This window comes from Lathamus discolor, chromosome 2, assembly GCF_037157495.1.
Source record: "Lathamus discolor isolate bLatDis1 chromosome 2, bLatDis1.hap1, whole genome shotgun sequence".
Lineage (NCBI taxonomy): Eukaryota > Metazoa > Chordata > Aves > Psittaciformes > Psittacidae > Lathamus > Lathamus discolor.
The window spans coordinates 102,359,233-102,380,298 of record NC_088885.1 but is presented as its reverse complement, the minus strand read 5'-3'; the positions used below and the strand labels follow the sequence as shown (position 1 = coordinate 102,380,298).

The following is a 21,066-nucleotide window of genomic DNA, read 5'->3' as shown; positions in this document are numbered from 1 at the left end:
TCCCATGTGTGAGTCTTTGCATTTACTTTAGTAGGCATTTGGTTAGAGTTGTGCCCAATGCATTCCATCGAGGGTTAGGGGAAATTCTTTGTAGTGATCTCAGAAGCATATGCTAATCTATTTGTGCTTTGTGTCAGATGGCTTTTATAAAACATTAGGAATTTCACACTTTGGACTTTAGTCTTAAAATTAAACTTTTAGGGCAAACAGTCATTAGTGTGATTAATGAGAATTAGAGCCTGGGAGAAGAGTTTGAATGGCTAGGAGAACAAATTAATAAACTGGGGAATCATTAATAGGAGAAAATTAAATTGCCTGAAACAGAATAGCATTGGGGATGACAAGTTTACTTCTAGCTGCTCATGAGCAGTTCCCTGCTTCCATTAATTCCTCAGCCAAACTTTTGCTACTATATTATCTATCTCTCCCTCATATTTGCATTTCTAACATATTTTATATTGACTCACCTATTTGTAATATTTTCAGTGACTTTTCAAAAAAGTGTGTATATATATATATATATATATATATATAATGTTTTAAAAATAGAGCCATAGTATTTGTGATATTGAATGTCAAACAATGGGAAGCTGCATCTAATTTTGACTGTTACAATAAATTTCTCTCACTTTATTCCTCTTCTGATTACTTTAAATTCCTTCCTATTTTTTCTGAGAAAATTCAGTTCAAATGGTGGCATAAAAATGTACCACACCAAGCTGTAATTCATTTCTCAGATAGTTAGAGACAAGTTTCTGATCAGGTATCCCTTTAAAGTACATTTTCCCAGTACTGATTGTTGAGTGAGCATTGCACTTGCTTGTACTTTAAATTGTTCTTAACTGTTTTGACAACACCCTTCAGTGCAGTAGCATTAACATTTTGTATTTCTATCCTACTTCAAAACTGAAAAAAAAAATTGTGAGAGGAAGTTGTGAATCAGCTGCAATCTCCCATATTATGCTATTAAGCCCCTAAGATTTCAGTGCCTTTAGAGTTAAAATATAGGCTAGCACTTTCAACTCTACAACTTGAAATTTAACTGACATTTTCATTCTTCATAGAAGCAACCTTATACAAACATTACTCATTCTTCAAAGAAAATTGCATTTTGATTTAAAATTCTGCTGCTATTGCTGTGGTGTAATTCCTTCCATGTGAGTTAATGGTCTTTTATATCATCTTGTGTTGTTTTCTTTTTTTCCTTTTTTTTTTTCTTAAGGATACTTTTTGCATTGCTTGTTAGATCAAACGCAATTCAGGCACTTCAGAAAATTGTTAATGCCCTTTGCCTCTTACTCCAATGAGTGCACTTTGCAGTGAAAGAGCAGCTGATAGCAGTTGTTGTCATGACCATAATAATATATCATGTTGAATCAGGTTTTTCAAGAAAGCAACAGATTATTTAAAAGGTTATTAATCTGACAGATGATAATGACTTGGCAAATAAATAGAAATTGAACACAAGGAACGTAATTATTAACAAGCTTTGATAAGTAAACTTGAGTTTGCTATTTTAAGTACAGGCTTTTTAAGGGGCAATGGTTTGTCAAGATACCTACAGTTCTATTCTTTGAGAGAGGAGTGTCTGTCAGAGTTCAAGTCATTGTGAATTTTGATTTGCAAAGAGTTGTGGACCTTAATGTGAGGAAAAAGGACCTCAGTTAAGTTGACGTCAGAGGGACATATGCAGATCATCTGGGAAAGATGTTTCAGTCTTACTCCACCAATGTACACTAGCAAGGCTTCTTTTACATCAGTGGATCCTCTCCTCTGTTCAAAGCTAGAAACTGGACCTTGATTTCTGAACCAGAACTACCTAAAGACATATTGACTTTTTTTCTTTCTCAGTATAAAATCTTGCTTTAACTGGCCATATCTTATTCTGTGTTTGTTTTTTTTGCAGAACGATTCAATGTATATCTTATGCCTACACCAAATTTAGATATCTATGGGGAATGTACAATGCAGATCACACATGAAAACATCTATCTCTGGGACATCCACAATGCCAAGGTCAAGTTGGTCATGTGGCCTCTGAGCTCTTTGAGGAGATATGGACGTGACTCAACATGGTTCACATTTGAGTCCGGAAGGTAAGAGTTAATGAGAAACAGCAAGAAGAAATAAGCAGTGGTTTGGGGGAAGCAGTCTGATGGGTTAGATTAGCCTTTCGTTACAAGGAAAGATGAAATATATGGCCTTTCCATAGACTTTAGTTTGTTGAAGATTACCTTTGAATATATTCAACCCAGTGTTTGAAATAAATGTTAGTGTATCTTATGTTTGAAATGAGCTTAAGCTTCCTTTGACTTTCATTTAACTGCAGTTGAATTGTCGTTCTAAAGGTTTATGAGTCTCACTGTGCTTAAACACTGGCGTGGTATAATTTGAGTACTTTTGATGTAGAATAAATTAATTCTGGATCATGAAAAAGGCTCATCACACAGTATGAATGGAATAACTTCCATTACGATAGTTATTACTCTTTTTGGATGTTCTTGATGAATGATTGCCACCCTGGAGTATAATTGCAAGCAGGAGCACAGAGAACACTGTGAACTCATAAAAAGGCTAGCTCTTTTTTCTGCCTGCAGTTTTAATCCTCATTGCCATTTCCATCCTCAGATCAGTTTTAAATGTTCATAGAGCTCTGTTTTGCCTCCCTTTCTTATCTTTTGAATGCATTTCATATCTCGCCGTTAGATCCACTGCCTTCCCTATGAGACACTGCATGTCTGTGCAGAAATTACTCTGTGTTTATCTCTGTGTTTTGTGATGTTCCATCTTGCATTTCATGGTTCTAGACTCTACCTCATAAAGTTTGTCATACTCCCTTATGTGGAGCCTGAATTTTCTGAAGCAGTCTGAAATCACAAGTGTCTCTTCACTCTTGGGTTAGCCACACAATCTTTATACGCATTTTGCCATGTGCTTATTCAATTAACAAATATTCCCAAAAGTACAGTTCGTGATATCAGACAAAGGCATGGATCAATTGAATCCTACAGCCTAAGGAGGTAATGACCAAAATTCCTCTGCAGTCTCTTATGGATGGAGTTACCACTTAGCTTGTAACTGTATATTCAGACTGATGTCACCTGAGCACTTAAGTGCTCTGTTACTTTTCTGTGATGTTTCACATCATGTTTAGTGTTTCACCACTAAAATCCATATTGTCCTGGGTTCAGCTGTAGCAGTCATTTTTCTCCTTCTTAGTAGCTGGTGTAGTGCTGTGGTTTTGATTTTCAGCCTGGGAACAATGCTTATAACACCGATGTTTTTAGTTGTTCTTGAGTAATGTTTATTCTGACCAGAAGTCAGAAGGGAAGGCCCAAATCGCTGGTTGGGTCAGGCTAGGTATCGGTTGGCGGGTGGTGAGCAATTATGTTCTCTCCCCTTGTTATTTCCCTTATCATTATTATTATTGGTGGTAGCAGTACTGGTTTGTCTTATACCTTAGTTACTGAACTGTTCTTATCTCAACCCATGGGAGTCACATTCTTTCGATTCTCGTCCTCATCCCTCTGGGAGTGGGGCAAGGAGGAAGGGCGGCGAGTGAGCGAGTTTCTGCGTGGTTCTGAGTTACTGGCTGGACTGAAACCACGACACATATAAACATCACTACTTTTTATTATTTAATATTTTTTTCCAAAAAAATAGCAATGACAGATCCCTGTTTCAGTTTAATTTCAATGAAATTGTACTGTGGGACTCATTCAAATGTGCACTTTTAGCAAGAATAATTTACTAAACCATTCCTTCCCCTAATCCTCAAAATACCTCATGTGAAACTAGTTCAAGTGGCACACCTACACAGTACCATAAAGCAAGTAAAATGCCAAAACCACTGCCTGAAAACCACCATATTTTTCTGGGGAAAACCAAGCAAGCAAGCAAAGAAGCAAAACCCCTAAGATTAACTTAATCCTATTCATTATGAATAAACCATTCATTTGATTCTTTGGCTAAATTTATATTTACAAATATTCATTTTATTTAAGGGGAAGAGTTTATTTTTTAATAAAAAGGTAATGCTTGAAGTCTTACTAATGTTTCTTATTCAGAGTAGTATATCTATCTATGAGTAGACTCATTTCTTTTAATTGATTCTGAAGGAAACTGTCTTCAGAAATGAAATAATCATTAACTAAAATTAAGCTGGTAAAACTAATTCATATTAGTCACTTAAAGGTGACTTCTTATACATGCCTCAAAGTGTGTGTCATTCTCTACAGTGTTTTAATTACGAAAAAAGTCTTACGATATCATAGTGGAATTCTTTTTTTCCAAGATAGTTGCTTTCTGTACTGCTCTGTTTTTATTTATGTCACATCACTACTAACAAACTATATGTAATGATTGTATACATTCAAGGAAAAATGTGACTTTTATCTCTGCCTTTTCAAGCCCCTTACAGTATTTTAATTCCATACTAGTGTCTGAATATCCTCTTCCACTGCAATCCATGGACCATGCAACCTGGTGAAAATCGGATTGTTTTCCTGTATTTTATTATTATGAGCTAGCACTGCCTTTACCTGTCATGCTTTATTGTCTGATATGATTCCTCATTATTGCTTGCTTGGGAGTGCTTTATCCTTCTGATTTGGAAATGCATAAAGACTAGATTTAGACTGACAGAAAAATTTAGAGGTAAAGAATACGACAAGAGAAAAGTCAGTATCTTCAATAACATCTGAAGACTGTATAGAGCAACACTAACCCTTATTCTGAAATCTTGTTGATTTGTTTGGGGTTTTATTTTTTATTCAGCATCTTTCTCATCTTTGTGAGCATGATTTTCTTTGTCCCTTCATCTGCTAGTAACTTAATACAGTAAATTCCTGATGCATGCTGTCTTATCAGAATTGAAGCACTTATCAGTGTTTTATGAGAATGTTATGCAGTAAAAGTGTAGTTGCTTTAATTTTTCCCTAAGGCTTAAATATTGAAAGTAGACAATTGCTTTAAAGGAAATATCTTTAGTAGGTTCTTATTTTTTACGGAGTTTTAGCTGCTATGCACCATATGTGTATGAGGTTTGCATGGACATTAAGAGTTCAGTTTTATATGTTTGTTATCCGTCCTCAGTTTTGGAATTACATTGTTTGAGAAAATAAATCCCTCCCATTAAAATAAATTGATATATTCTATCCATGGACATATTTGCAAAGATATAGCACGATAAATATAATGATGAAAATTGAGCTTCCTGTCAATTAAATTTATCTTTTAAGAAATATATGACTTTGCATTTAAAGGGAATATGGAGTCAAATGTATAAAACTAAACTGTTCAGTTGTCTAATGAAATACATTACTACATGATTTGGAGGATGTAATTTCTCCTCTGTGGGAGGAAGGAACACATACTCTTTTAAACTCCCAGATTTTTCTGTTTAGTTTTGCACTAAATTGGAGTTTGTAAATAGGTAAATTTGCACTACCTATGAAGTTAGATCTATCCTTATTTTTCATTATTTAGTGGACCAATGAAAGCAAATATTTCTTTCACATTGATTTCCTTAATTTGTATTCTTCCCTATCCAAACTCTGCTAAGATTTGTGGAAGCACAGTTTTGTGGAGCTTAGTTCAATGCTAGATGGAGAGATTCTCATTATTTGAAGCGCCTGATTAGGGCTAATCATATGCGATGTATCCATCAATCAGAAAATAGTAATTCACAACTCCATTAGGCACTACAATGACTTTGTACTGATTAATAGTATGCACCTAACACAGTGAATTCCACAGTATTTCAGAGCATCTGAGGTAGGAGCCTAACATTTAGTTTTCCAAGAGCTAGGCTTTCTACCTAACCAGCTTTGGACTGGCCTGGGAAATTGTGCTGGCTTCCGCTGAGATAATTCACTTCATAGTAGCTAGTATGGGGCTATGTTTTTGACTAGTGCTGGAAACAACATTGATAACACAGGGATGTTTTTGTTACTGCTGAGCAGTGCTAACAGATTTAAAGCCTTTTCTGATTCTTGCCCCACCCCACCAGCGAGTAGGCTGGGGGTGCACAAGCTGGAAGGAGACAGATCTGGGACAGTTGCCTCTAACTGACCAAAGGGGTATCCCATACCATATGGCATCGTGTTCAGCAATGAATCTGGAGAAAGGAGGAAGAGGGGGGGGCATTCAAAGTGATGGCATTTGTCTTCCCAAGTAACCAAGTGATGGATCCCTGCTTTCCAGGGGATGGCTAAATACCTGCCTGCCCATGGGAAGCGGTGAATGAATTCCTTGTTGTGCTTTGCTTGCAGTCACAGCTTTTGCTTTGCCTATTAAACTGTCTTTATCCCAGCCCACGAGTTTTCTCACTTTTACCCTTCCAATTCTCTCCCCCATCCCATTGAGTGGGAGTGAGTGAGCGACTGCATGAGGCTTAGTTGCCAGCTGGGGTTAAACCATGACAACAGTTTTAGTGTTGAATCATCAATGAGTCAACAGGATTTCCTTAATTTATGGACATGGATAATGTGTTCAGACACTCCATTCTCATTATTTAGGGTATAGAATACTTTGGACATACTGTGCCTAAGAATGCAATTGATCTGCCCGAGTGCACTTATTTCTCTTCAGACTTTTGGAACTGCTGCTCCACGTACGTAGGTATTTTAGTCCCTGACTGTCTCTGATTATAAACACCTGAAATGGGAAGTGTGCTCTGTATGGAACCACCGACCTAACTGTCCAGATGAAGATACTGTAAATTTGCACTGCATTGCAGTAATTGCATACAGTACAAGAAATATACCACAAAAGTAGTAAAACAGGTATGGATGAAGTATCTCATAGCCAAAATCAGGTGTGAAGACAGTGTTTTCAGACTCGTGCCAAAGTTACAGGATTCATTTTGCTGGTGTAAACCAAACAATCCATAACAAAGACCATAAGCAATGTTTAAAATTCATTGCCTGGAACTGCAAAAGGCAGTTGTCCAAGCTTCCCTTCTATCAAAACAATCTGACTGAGGCGTAAGAATTGATGCCTAAGAATTCAGAATTGAGGCATTGAGAAAAAACACAGATGGACTTTTTGTTCCTTTTGAAATGTTCATTCTTTTCCTCTACTGCAATTCTGCCATTTACATTAAACAGTATTTTTTATGTATGGAGGCTGTCTAGTCAAGTCTTTAAGCGCTGGTCAGAAGTATATATAAAAAAAAAAAAGCCAAAGTCAAGTTGAAATCTAGTTAAAACAGTGAGAAATTACAATTAGGGGATGGGCTGTGCAAACTCCAGCCAAACCTTGTCAAGTACTGTAAATTTCCAGCTGAGTAGAACTTGGAGGCAGTATGTTTGCTCTTGGAGTTTCAAGAACAGGAGCCTCAAGTGCATGACACAATCTCTTTGCCAAAATATATTTTCTTACGTGTTGTAGACAAGACGTTGAAATTTAAATGGTTTCAAGTATTTCCAAGTTTATTCATGATGTACATTTAGAGACACCTGTTTACCCTTACTAGACTATTCCTTCTTTATTTGCCTTTGATTTTGGGGATTTGATTCATCAGAGAAAATCTAATGAAATGTGATATTCTCTGTCATTTCTAAGGTCTGGAATCTTTATTTGGTGTAGAAAAATATTAATCTCAATCATTGCAGAGTGGTGACATGAGAATTTCTTTGGGGGGGAGGGTTCCCGTATATGAGACCCAGGACTAACATACCTGTTTTCTCAGGGGTAGATACACAGATGCTACAGTAGATGCAGAAAGTTCAGTGTTTGCTTCAGGCACTACATCTGACTGAAATCTTTCATTTGTCTGACAGTCTTCTGTGGCAATTTTTGGTATTAATGTGAAATTTATTAGTCAATTAACCCTTCAAGTTAAGCTACAGAAAACAGCTTCTTTTTTCCTTTCTGGGGGAGAGGTCCCTTATTGTATGTGCCTCATGAGACCGTTGTTCTGGGACTTCATACACTGTGTAGGTATGAACTCAGGTCTATACCTGCCTGAAGAGAAGCTTTCAACTCCTGATTGCTGGTGGATTATCTAAATTGCAGATTAAGATCATCACGGGTTTATTATGGAATTATAAATCATATATTATAAATTATTCTAAGTAACATTATAAATCATAAGCTTGTAGTAGAATTTGTAAGTCGCTTTGGGTTGAGCAGCAGTATGACCACCCATGTGCAAATGTGTATATATATCTGAAACAGTTATTTCTCATAAGCATTTGCTGAGAGCTCTCAGTATCTCACACTTAATAGTTAAGTTTGTTAGGATCTTTTTCTTCTTTCAGACTGTTTTAATAAATAAAAAAAAAAGCCTAATTACCCATGATGTGAATTTTCTGGTCTGTTTTCTCAGTACTTCTTCTTCCTCATACTTTCCACAAGCAATATGTATTGCTAAAATCTGAAAATAATTTTAAAAAAGAAACAGGCATCCCTTGGGTATCCTCCCATATCCTCCCCTTGGGTTTTTTTTTCAGTAATCATGTAGCTCCAATTTTAAGAAAAGTGTCATTTTTACCACTGAAAAGGTTTAATTAGTTCCTGGTATTTAGCAGTGCCAAGGTTATACTGTAATATGTTGTAATTGTAGTTCCATTCCTACTTTTTTTCCATTCCAACTTCATTCCAACTCCCAGTTTGCCTTCTGCCAAATTCCTGACCTGGAATAAGTTCTGTGTTAGTCATCTGATTCTCTTAAACCCTACTTAAAAAATGAGTTGCATGTTTAACTCATCTACAGGTCTCTTAATCTGAGTTAGATAATGGTGCCTAACCTAAAAGCTCTTTTACAAGCAAAAGCTAATAGAGCTTATTCTAAGTGATTTACAAACTGCTCATTGCATTTTTCTCTCTGCCAAGGCTCCTATCAGACTGCTCTAGCATTGGTAAATCAGAGTGAGTTCCACCAAAACTCACGTAACAGTGAAATTCTCCACAGTATATCTGAACATGGCAAACAAACAGAAGGGTTTATATATAACCCTCTTTATCCTAAATTTCTATTTTAACTTATGCATTTTTCATCCCTATTTTGAAAATTCAGCCATGATATACACACCTACAAAAGATTTTCTTAAACTGTCAAAGAATGCCTGAACCATTACACTTTGCTATGAAAGCTATAATTTTGATGAGAAAAATAAAGGCATCTCAAAAAAAGACAATAAATTGAAATAATAAAGTTACATTTATTAAGCTAGAATTAATCAGAAATAGATCAAGTTACTGACTCCTAGGACAGAGCAGCAAATTCCACAGCTGAATTTTTATAACGTCATCATGAACAAATTTATAAATACTAAATTGATAGGAATGAGCACATCATTAATTCATTAATTCACCATTGCATAACCAGTAAATTGCCTGGTGAATTTGTACTGAATTAAACATATGCAGTTAGAAAAACAGTTACTTTAATTTTGTCGAGTTAACACAGAAGACATGCAACTCAGAAGTGAAGCCATAATATCTGGTATCTATAGAAGTGGTTCGTAAGTGCACTTTTTACAACACAGAGGGTGCAGCATGAGTTTTCAGCTGATCTCTAGATATCCAGTATCATTGGCCTAATTCAACTGTTACAAAGCTTTTTAATGAAATTATTAAGAATTGTATTGGGTTTGCCTAGTGTATCAGCAGACAGCATGTTATGTTCCGTCTCATGATCCTGATATAACATGAATTGTGCCTTTCAGCTGAAGTGCACAATTTGCCTTCTCCCTTCATAGGACAGTTATATGTCATAATCAAAATAAGACTTGTTTTATTATATTTTTAGAGCAGCTGCTATTTTGCTTTCAGATGGCTTTGCATCCATGCTTGAGCCCAGAAGATTTGTTATTAACTAACCATATTCTAATTGTTCTTTTCCATACATATGCTCTGCTGTAAGCATGCATTGCTGGATTAATATTCCTGATGCCAAATGTGATTAATGAGGTTATTGCTGTGTAATGTATGAGCAGAGAAGAAGCAGATGAAATAATTCATACATTCTAAATCACATTAGGACTCGCTTATTGTTTCAACTCTACATTTTAACCTTTGAATTCCGCACTGAGTAATAGCAATAATTAATCTCATATGGCAGTTCTGAATAACCTGCCCCAACAGCAGGTTTGTTTCTCTCCAAGAGTCATAATAACATAATAACATTTAACCTTCTCCCTCAAAATTCAGGAAGATTGAAATATGTCAGATTAGAAAGGCAAAAAATGCATTAAAAGGCCCCATTTAAACAAATAAATCAACAGCAAAACTCAAAAACACATATGCACAAAATATGTAATTTTTTTATATCCTTCATTTTTTTATTTAATACAATTTACAATAAGAGCCAGAGTGTCTATTTTAGCATGTAAATACTGTTGCATATCTCCCTCACCAAACCTATTTACATGAGCTAATTAAAAATGCTGAAACTGAGCAGCTAATTATCTATACAGACAGTAGAAGAGTGTTAAACACTTCACAAGGGCAATCCAGAAGGCCATGTTTGGCACAGAGGACCACCTAGCCAGCAAGTATGCTAAGCACGAATAAATCCTTTTCTTCAAAGCTTATAAATGTAGTAGCATCGATTGAGGAGGAGGTTTGGAATATCCTCTGTGCTCAGGCTATATACTGTACAGACATAGAAGGAAGTAATCAAAATGCAAAGGCTGGAATTTGCACAACAAACGAGCCTTACTCATTAATATGTAGGAAGCTGTGCAAACCCCTGTTTACACACATACACGTGGAGTATTATGCAGAAGCAGAAAGGGGCACGGTTTTAAATCTTTGTAGGCTACATTTGTTGTCAAGAACACTTGTTCCTCCACTTCAGCTGACAAAGAGGTTTATTCTAAACTTTATTTTAGTGTCTGAATGATTCTCTCTTGTGTGTCACATGTGAGAAATTGCAGTGGAAGTTTGATTTTTCCCTCAGTCTTGGGACGGTTATACTGGAATCGAGTATAGCGTGACTGCCAGTCACAGCTTGTGAGCTGAGAAGGCTGCTTTAGCAGGTGCATCTTGCAAGGATTCATAGAATCATAAAGTCATAGAATAGCAGGGTTAGAAGGGACCTTAAAGATCATCTAGTTCCAACGCCCTTGCTATGGGCAGGGACACCTTCCACTAAAACAGGTTGTTCAAAGCGCCGTCCAACCTGGCCTTGAATGCTGGCAGGGATGGGGCAGCTGCAGCTTCTCCGGGCAATCTTTTCATGTGTCTCACCATCCTTGTAGTGAATAATTTTTTCCTACTATCTAATCTAAATCTTCCCTCTGTCAATTTAAAGCCATTCCCCCTTGTCCTGACACTAGGTGCCCCTATAAAAAGTCACTCAGATTTCTTGCAGGCCCCCTTTAGGTATTGGAAGGCTACTCCAAGGTCTCTCTGAGCATTCTCTTCTCCAGGCTGAACAAGACCAACTGTCTCAGCCTGTCTTCATAGGAGAGGTGCTTAAGCCCTCTGATCATCTTCTATGGCCCTCCTCTGGACTCACTCAAGCAGTTCCATGTTGGTCTTGTGTTGGGGGCCCCAGAGCTGAATGCAGGTGCAATCTCATGAGAGCAGAGTAGAGGGGGAGAGCCACCTCCCTTGACTTGCTGATCACGCTGGTTTGGATGCAGCCTAATAGCTACCTAATATCTGCATAATTCCTTCTGTTCTTTCAGATAGCATTAATTCATTGTCCTAACAGATAATAAACTCACTTATAAAATGCCCATTGACATCTTTTTGTTTATCTTTACTAAAATGAAGCTTTTCTGGAGGATAAGGGTACCCAGTAACTTCTTTGCTTCAAAAAGAGGTCAATAAAGTCAGTTTGGCCTTTCCTGGTGTATAGAAGTTCCACAAATACTTCTGTATACTGGATATGGTAATAGTGTAAGAACAAAACCTAGTGCTGAAATTTCCATGGTGATTCTTTTTCTTCAGTAGCTGTATTCTGGGTTTTGCATTAGCAAGTTGAATACAATTACCAACAGAGCTTTATAGAGATATATATATATGTATATTTTAGATACATATTTTCAAACATATATATATTCCAAATTTATATATTGGTCTCAGTGCACACCTGACTGTTTTGGAAGGTGTGAGTAACTGTTACTTACTTTTTAATATCTTTTACTTTTGCTTTAGTGTTTACAAATTTCGTTTGCAAAACTCAATAATCATGAAGGTAATGATTATTTTCATCTATTAATTAATTTCATTAATTTTGACATTAGTTAGAAAAAATCTACTCTTCTATAAAAAGCTGTGGATAAACAAAATCAGGACAATGCTATTGAAAGTAAATTAATGAGGAGTTTGCATTCACTTGCTTTTTGTGTTAAAATGACAAACCAGGGAATACCTGGGATATTTTTAAAACCCGCTAAAAAGCTCTTGTCACATAGGGGAGATAGAGAGCACTTTATAGGCAGTGCCTACTCAGCAACATTCTGGAAGTGTCAGGCTATTTTGACTGGTCACACGCACTCCTTTAATCTTTCCCTTATTTATAAGGTACCAAAGAAAAGTTTGTCCCTTAGCCCCTGTTAGAGGAAATGCTATTAGCTACTGTGTCCCTCCTAATAGAACTTTTTTCCCATCACAGTAAGTTATTACTATTATTGTGCTATTAATAATGCTGTACTCTGGGGTGTGTGATTTATTTCTGCTCTGAGTAGTCATTTATCACACATTTTCTAAAAAGCTTCTGTCTTATTAGAAAGAGGGGAGGGAGAGGCAGCATCTAATGGAATCCCTCAATCTCAGTGACTCCAAATATCATTTGATCTTTCTGACTTTTTGGAGTAAAACTCAGTACTGTTCTATAATTCACTGAGATGCTTCATCTACTTGATTATCCTGTCAGTGGCCAAAAAGTCAAACGTATGTACTTGCATGGCTTCCTTGAACCAGATTTTGCACACAGATTTTCACATTGTTGAACTTTTTCTTTTTCTTTTTTCCTTTTTTTTTTTAATTCTCTGTCCAACTTGGAAAATATTCATCCTTTAAAATGATATTTTGGATGATCCCCAGCATGCTTTCTGAAAACAGTATTTTGGAGTGAATGACAGAAGAGATTTTATTTTCCTAAAATCTCTGCTATTATGGCTGAAATATCATCAAATTTATTATCAAACTGTATAAAAATTGTCATCACTTAACGTAAAACCGCATTTAATAGTATGCAGCATTTAAACCCTAAAAAAATTATGAACTATCTGACCGTATCATTTACTGTTAGGAATGGGAGTGAAGGAATTGGATAGGAGTGTTAGGAATTAGATGTGAGGGTGATGTGGCTGCGACATCTGTCACCCCATTGATCGCCAGGGTTGATTTGGCTGATCTGGCTGGCTAGGTGGGTATCCGCTTCCTCCCTCACCACTCCAGGTGTGTCCCTGCCAAAGCTGCGCACTCGGTTGAAGAGGATGACCTTCCCCAATACAGGTGGTACCATTCATCAGTCATGGTTATACAGTAGCTGTGCTCCACTGCTAGAACCTCCAAACAAGCTCAAGGTCCAGTTGTAGGAGAACATAGGGTAGTCAAGCTTCCAAGACTGCAGACACATCTAAGTGAGGTGCTGCACGTGGCAGTCCGCCATTCTTTATTTTAATTTTTCATATGGGATTGAGCGCGCCCTCAGCAAGTTTTCCAATGACACCAAGCTGTGTGGTCCGGTTGATATGCTGGAGGGAAGGGATGCCATCCAGAGGGACCTGGACACGCTTGTGAGGTGGGCTGATGCCAACCTCATGAAATTTAATCATGCCAAGTGCCAGGTGCTACACCTGGGTCGGAGCAATCCCAGGCACAGCTACAGATTGGGCAGAGAAGAGATTCAGAGCGGCCCTGCAGAGAAGGACTTGGGGGTGCTGGTCAATGAGAAACTTAACATGAGCTGGCTTCAGTGTGCGCTCGCAGCCCAGAAAGCCAACCGTATCCTGGGCTGCATCAAAAGGAGCGTGACCAGCAGGTCGAAGGAGGTGATCCTGCCCCTCTACTCTGCTCCTGTGTGACCTCACCTGGAGTATTGTGTGCAGTTCTGGTGTCCTCGACATAAAAAGGACATGGAACTGTTGGAACGAGTCCAGAGAAGGGCCACAAGGATGATGAGGGGACTGGAGCACCTCCCGTATGAAGACAGACTGAGAAAGTTGGGGCTGTTCAGCCTGGAGAAGAGAAGGCTGTGTGGAGATCTCATAGCAGCCTTCCAGTACCTGAAGGGGGCCTACAAGTATCCTGGAGACGGACTCTTCACTAGGGACTTTAATGATAGGACAAGGGGTAATGGGTTCAAATTTAAAAAGGGGAACTTAAGATTGGATATAGGAAGAAATTCTTTACTGTAAGGGTGCTGAGGCACTGGAATGGGTTGCCCAGAGAAGTTGTTGAATGCTCCATCCCCGGCAGTGTTCAAGGCCAGGTTGGATGAAGCCTTGTGTGGGATGGTTTAGTGTGAGGTGTCCCTGCAGGGGGGTTTGGAACTACATGATCTTAAGGTTCTTTCCAGCCCTAACTATTCTATGATTCTGTTATTCTATGAAGGGCAGAAAACTTTAGGTGATGATTCAGTGGAAAACCCTGAAGTTCTTTGGGATGATGACTGGGGGTGCCAGAGTTTTATTAATGAAAGAACAGGTTGGATCATCTATATTCCTGGTGACTTACTTCAAAAGTACTGTCACCACCATCAGAGAATAGAGAGTGACGACAGCAATGCAAACCAACACTGGTCTGGAGAGAACCAGAGCATGTGTGTGCTAAAGCTCTTTTGCACACACATATTGGACAGCATGTGGGCTAGCTTGCTGAGACTAAAGGAATCTCAATGGGTGGATGAACATAGAAGTCGGCAAAGTTGGGAGGGAAGAATGGCCTAAGCACATGAAGTAGGAAGAGATAGGAATGTGGTGGTGAGATACATGGGCTGGTAATACAGAAGCAAAAGGTAGCTAGTTTTCTGACAGAGGACTGTAGCATCTTTTAGAATATGTATAACATTTTAGGAACAGCATCTTATCAGAAAGTGTGGAAGATTTGAACAAAAAGTAGCAGAAAGAGGTTGGCCAGGATAAGTGCTTGTTATTAGTGGATATTGACACCCCCATCTCAAGTATTAATTTCACAGGTACTTTGCCTTTTTATAGGAGGCTTCTTTAAGCTTTTTTGAACCAATTTCTCAAAAAAAAAAAAAAAAAAAGGCAGTATGATTAGCTTTTAGTCTTAGAAGCACAGATGAAATAGAGGGCAACAAAGAAAAAAGTGTTCAATAAAGGTAGGATAACCCATGTCTTTATCTAGTACAGCATAGGTAGTTTCTCACAAGATTTGTAATAGGTATTCAACTAAAAGAACCTAATCAGCATAATTAATTGCTGTTTATCAGAGATGAAAAATACACATATATCAAAACATCAGAAAATGGCTGGCCATTGCATCCTGTGAGGTTTTAGAGAACAGATATTATGTGAGATATGAGATATTATAAGAAAATATGTGGGAAGCACAAGTATGTAGTTATAAACTCTAAATACTTTCTGCTGATTTTCCATTCTTTTATATGCTTTTCCTGTCCTTTTTCTTTATTATTTGATATATGTGATTCTTTGTGCTGATTTTGTTTTGCAGGACTTTTTTTTTATTTGTTTTTATCCTCTTCTTTTATTCACTTGTACCTTTTCCAACCCACTTACTTTTGTAATTGAAAGGAGTGCTTTTTTTTATGTAACAAAATTTTGCAAAAAATATTTTGAGAGTCCTCAAGACATTATCAAGCTGCTACTTACCTGAACACCAACTACAATTGATTTTAGCTATCAGGCTAATTAGGAATTACAGAGAGTTTTCCTACTGCTGGAAGTACTTAACACAAGGATATCGCATACACAATCAAAGTTGGAGTCAGAGATGTCAGGTGAATGCAGTGCAAGTTGTTTGATCCATAACAGAACTGGTGCTGTTTGAAATTGGGAGAACAGGGAAAATCTGTCCACTTCTGCCTGGCTTATGTCAAAGAGAAAAAAGTTAAAGTAAGTGGAAGTCATGTTTCCTCTGTAAATTACACAGCACATGTGGAAAACTGGTGGAAGTTAAATGAATGTTTTATACTTGCAGTGTGGTCTGTATATTTTCCGCAATTATTTTTGATGTTACATTAGTATTGCACATCCAGATTACCACTGAAGATATTATTTGATCGCTTGTGTCTGTATACATGCTAGTTAAAGTTTAGACCAGAAATGTGGACTTCAGTTAAGATCTTCAGTTCTTACTGCCAGCAGCTGAAAAATACAGGTCTTTTTTATTTATTTATTTTAATATAAGTCCCTGTCTGTTCTCATCCCTGGTGCTTTTGCCTGTGCCAGAGGTTGCTGCTGTGGCAGGCTGCTCCCAAACTGGAGTTGACAGCCTGCCAGTTTTGAGATTAGTGTTGATGAGTCCTTGGATATCATTAGCATATGTTAATTACTCATTACTGTATGTACATATCGTGTCTGGTGTGTGTCTGGACAACCCTGTGTGCCCATAATATTTGCATATGACTTTCTAAAACTTCCTTTGTGGCCACAAAGTGGTCAAAGTAGTAGCTCTCATACCTTGAAGATGGAGAGAGTGACATTGAAAGGAAACAGCAGTGTTTAAATCCCCATCCCAATAAAATCATACCTTACTGGAAGTTTCAGAGGAGACGTGCTGACCATAAATGCTTTAAATGGCCAAAACTATTACTGATGGTGCATTTAAAAGGGAAGGGGAATTGGGAGCATGGGACAGGGAGGGAAAACGGGGTGAACATTTGAAATGCCTTATTTTGAAGTAGTCAATAAACTAAACATAGAGTGCTCAGGGTGTTCCCTTTTTTATTTCTTTGCACTTTGTGTGTCCCACTTTTAAAATGAGAGAATGTAGCATTTGTTTTACATAAACTAGGAAAACTGATGTTTTGAATACATGTTATAATTGACTAATTCACTTTTTTTTTTTTTGGTTATATGGTTTTAAACCTGGCTCCATATTAGTTCCTTAATACTTTTTACTTCTAGTGTCTTGACAGTATTCATCCATCAAAAGTGTTAATTATATTAGTTCATTCCTGTTCAGCCCTCCAGAAATTTTCACTCTTTAATTGGATATATTTTGATCAAAATTATCAAAATGCAGGAATTATCTTTTTCTTATGCTTGCTGTCAAAATGAAAAGTAGAGCAATTGCACAAACACAGCATCTGTCTGCATCACGTTACGTGCAACGTGTTTCCAATAACATGCAATACATAGATGACAGATTAATGAGTCATTATAGGACAAAAACACTTGTAGGTCGTTTCAAATGTGGTCCCATGTTAAATTCTTAGTATCATATTTGTTGGTATGTGCAGATGGAAAACCTCTTTTTACTTTTAAGTTGAGCATGATCAATTACTCCAAATATTGGCACTTCTATAATACTGTCCAATGCCATAGCTTCTAAGCACCCCACGTTCCTCAAAGGTGAAGTAAAATGAACAGATAAATTTATGCAAATTTGTTCATTGGCTGTTTACTGTGCTGACATCTGTTAATTGGCAGGTGCCTTCTCCCAGACCTCAAGTTCAGAGTTATGTCACACGGTGTTCAGAATTAATTCAGCGTAGCAAGTATCATCTGAGAGGATTTGCATCCATACCACCTTGAGCAAAAACTAGTCCTCAATATAACAGTGACTTTAGGGTTCCAAAAGGGAGCTTGTTGTAGCGAGCAGTGATGTGCTACCACAAGGTTTTTGTATTATTACACAACCTTTTATTTTAATTAAGAATGGTCTTATTTGAGTTTTATATCTAACATTTTTGTGTTTGTCAAAGTCAATGGTATTCATGTAGATTAATGGTGCTTCATGTGTGTTCTGCTAAATATGAACTGAATAATATTTTTATAGTTTTTGTCTTCACTGGGAAATAATAGCTTTTAACAGGGTGCCAGATATCCTGTAGCAAATGTCTGTAATTGAATATGTTCCCAGCTTCCAGGAATTGGAACGTGTATCTCTCCCGTTCAAAATAAGCTAAAAATAAATAGCCAATCCATGATAAGTATAAAGGTTTAATTAAAGAAGAATTTAGCTGCTTGTAGTCTTTGCAGTTTCTTTACTTTTCCAAGACTAAGGTTTTTCACTGGTCTGTTTGTTGCACAGTCAATTGTAACTGCTGCTTCTGTGCTAAAATGATAATATAGGAGTTCTTGATGTATCTTTCACAGAGCAGGTAAGAATAGATACTTGTCCAAGACACTGTTAAATAGCATTTCATCATTATGAAGAGGGGATGAAATCATTATTAATAGGGGAAGTTTAGATTGCATATAAGGAGGAAGTTCTTTACTATGACGGTGGTGAGGCACTGGAACAGGTTGCCCAGTGAGGCTGTGAATGCTTCATCCCTGGCAGTGTTCAAAGCCAGGTTGGATGAAGCCTTGGGTGACATGGTTTAGTGTGAGGTGTCCCTGTCCATGGCAGGGGGGTTGGAACTAGATGATCTTGAGGTCCTTTCCAACCCTAACTATTCTGTAATTCTATGGTTATCAGCAAGACCTGAATTTTACAAACTAACAGAACTAATTATCAAACAACATTTTTGTGTTTGTTCTATTACTTAAACTTGGAAATGCAAATGTATTGTGTATTTAAGACCATGTCAACAATTGGGTTTATTACCCTCTCTTTAATAATTAATTTATTCTTTGTTTTTAGGAAAATGTTAAGGGGCCAAAAATCTCCATAAATTGGGTTTTATATATATATATATGCATTAATTACCTGCACTGATTTCTTAAATAATATTAACTGAATACTGACACAAGAGGATAATTTAAATGTGCAACCTAGAATCCTTCTTATAGGTGATAAAGCACAAACAACGCAGTTCGATCTTCCTCATCAAAATATCTAAGTCATGTTTTATGAAGCTGATCTATAAGCAAGAAGGAGTGAAAAATGTAGTTATAGCCATATTAAGATTAACTTCTTAGACTCCAGAATAATGCTTCACTTATTGACTCTAGTTTAGTTTTTAAGGTCTAGGATGTAGAAAACCGAACCTCTCCACAGCATGTTTGCTGTTATGTATGGCTATATTTCATAATGCTAATCTCTACATTCTACCTTGTATGCATGACTTCTGCTTTTTTATACTGTAACGAGAATTTAGAATAATTTACTGCCTTTAAGTCTGCAGCAGTAGTTACATTTATTCTGATATATCAATCATAGAATCATAGAATCATAGAATCATAGAATAGTTAGGGTGGGAAAGGACCTCAAGATCATCTAGTTCCAACCCCCCTGCCATGGACAGGGACACCTCTTACTAAACCATCCCACACAAGGCTTCATCCAACCTGGCCTTGAACACCACCAGGGATGGAGCACTCACAACCTCCCTGGGCAACCCATTCCAGTGTCTCACTACCCTAACAGGAAAGAATTTCTTCCTTATATCCAATTTAAACTTCCCCTGTTTAAGTTTTAACCCGTTACCCCTTGTCGTGTCACTACAGTCCCTGACGAAGAGTCCCTCCCCAGCATCCCTATAGGCCCCCTTCAGGTACTGGAAGGCTGCTATTAGGTCCCCATGCAGCCTTCTCTTCTCCAGGCTGAACAGCCCCAACTTCCTCAGCCTGTCTTCATACGGGAGGTGCTCCAGTCCCCTCATCATCCTCGTGGCCCTCCTCTGGACTTGTTCCAGCAGTTCCATGTCCTTTTTATGTTGAGGACACCAGAACTGCACACAATACTCCAGGTGAGGTCTCACAAGAGCAGAGTAGAGGGGCAGGATCACCTCCTTCGACCTGCTGGTCACGCTCCTTTTGATGCAGCCCAGGATTCAGTTGGCTTTCTGGGCTGCGAGCGCACACTGAAGCCAGCTCATGTTCATTTTCTCATCGACCAGCACCCCCAAGTCCTTCTCTGCAGGGCCGCTCTGAATCTCTTCTTTGCCCAATCTGTAGCTGTGCCTGGGATTGCTCCGACCCAGGTGTAGGACCTTGCACTTGGTGTGGTTGAACTTCATAAGGTTGGCATCAGCCCACCTTACAAGTGTGTCAAGGTCCCTCTGGATGGCATCCCTTTCCTCCAGCATATCAACCGGACCACACAGCTTGGTGTCATCGGCAAACTTGCTGAGGGCGCACTCAATCCCACTGTCCATGTCTGTGATGAAGATGTTAAACAAGACCGGTCCCAACACCGATCCCTGAGGGACACCACTCATTACCGGTCTCCAGCCGGACATCAAGCCATTGACCACAACTCTTTGTGTGCGGCCATCCAGCCAGTTCTTTATCCACCGAGTGGTCCATCCATCAAATTGATATCTCTCCAATTTAGAGAGAAGGATGTCGTGTGTGACAGTGTCAAATGCTTTGCACAAGTCCAGGTAGATGACATCAACTGCTTTACCCTTATCCATCAATTCTGTAGCCCCATCATAGAAGGCTACCAAATTGGTCAGGCAGGATTTCCCCCTAGTGAAGCCATGCTGGCTGCCACCAAGCACCTTGTTGTTTTTCATGTGCCTTAGCATGCCTTCCAGGAGAATCTGCTCCAAGATTTTACCAGGCACAGAGGTGAGACTGACTGGTCTGTAATTCCCCAGGTCTTCCATTTTCCCCTTTTTGAAAATGGGGGTTACGTTTCCCTTTTTCCAGTCATCAGAAACTTCACCTGACTGCCATGATTTTTCAAATACAATGGTCAGTGGCTTAGCAACTTAATTCGCCAGCTCCTTCAGGACCCGCGGATGGATTCCATCAGGCCCCACGGAGTTGTGTGCATTCAGATTTTGAGGTCCCGAACCAGATCCTCTCCTACAGTGGGCCCAAGGTCTTCATTCTCACAGTCCCTGTGTCTACCTTCTAAGAACTGGGTGGTGCAGTCAGAGCCTTTGCCAGTGAAGACCGAGGCAAAGAAGTCATTCAGAACCTCAGCCTTCTCCAAATCCTGCGTAGCCAGTTCTCCCGAAAGCTTCCTCAGGGGGCCTGTGTTGTCCCTAGTCTGTTTTTTGTTTGCTATGTACCTGTAGAATTCCTTCCTATTATCCTTAACATCCCTGGCTAG

At 38.3% G+C, this 21,066-nt stretch overlaps 1 protein-coding gene across 1 annotated transcript in view; it reads left to right on the top strand.

Moving 5' to 3' along the window:
* Window positions 1–21,066, top strand: part of DOK6 (docking protein 6) — a 243,200-nt gene that overhangs the window by 153,990 nt on the left and 68,144 nt on the right. Inside the window, exon 5 of the mRNA XM_065669341.1 lies at window positions 1,907–2,096. Within this exon, the coding sequence (XP_065525413.1) occupies window positions 1,907–2,096 (190 nt within the window). The remainder of the gene's footprint in view (window positions 1–1,906; window positions 2,097–21,066) is intronic.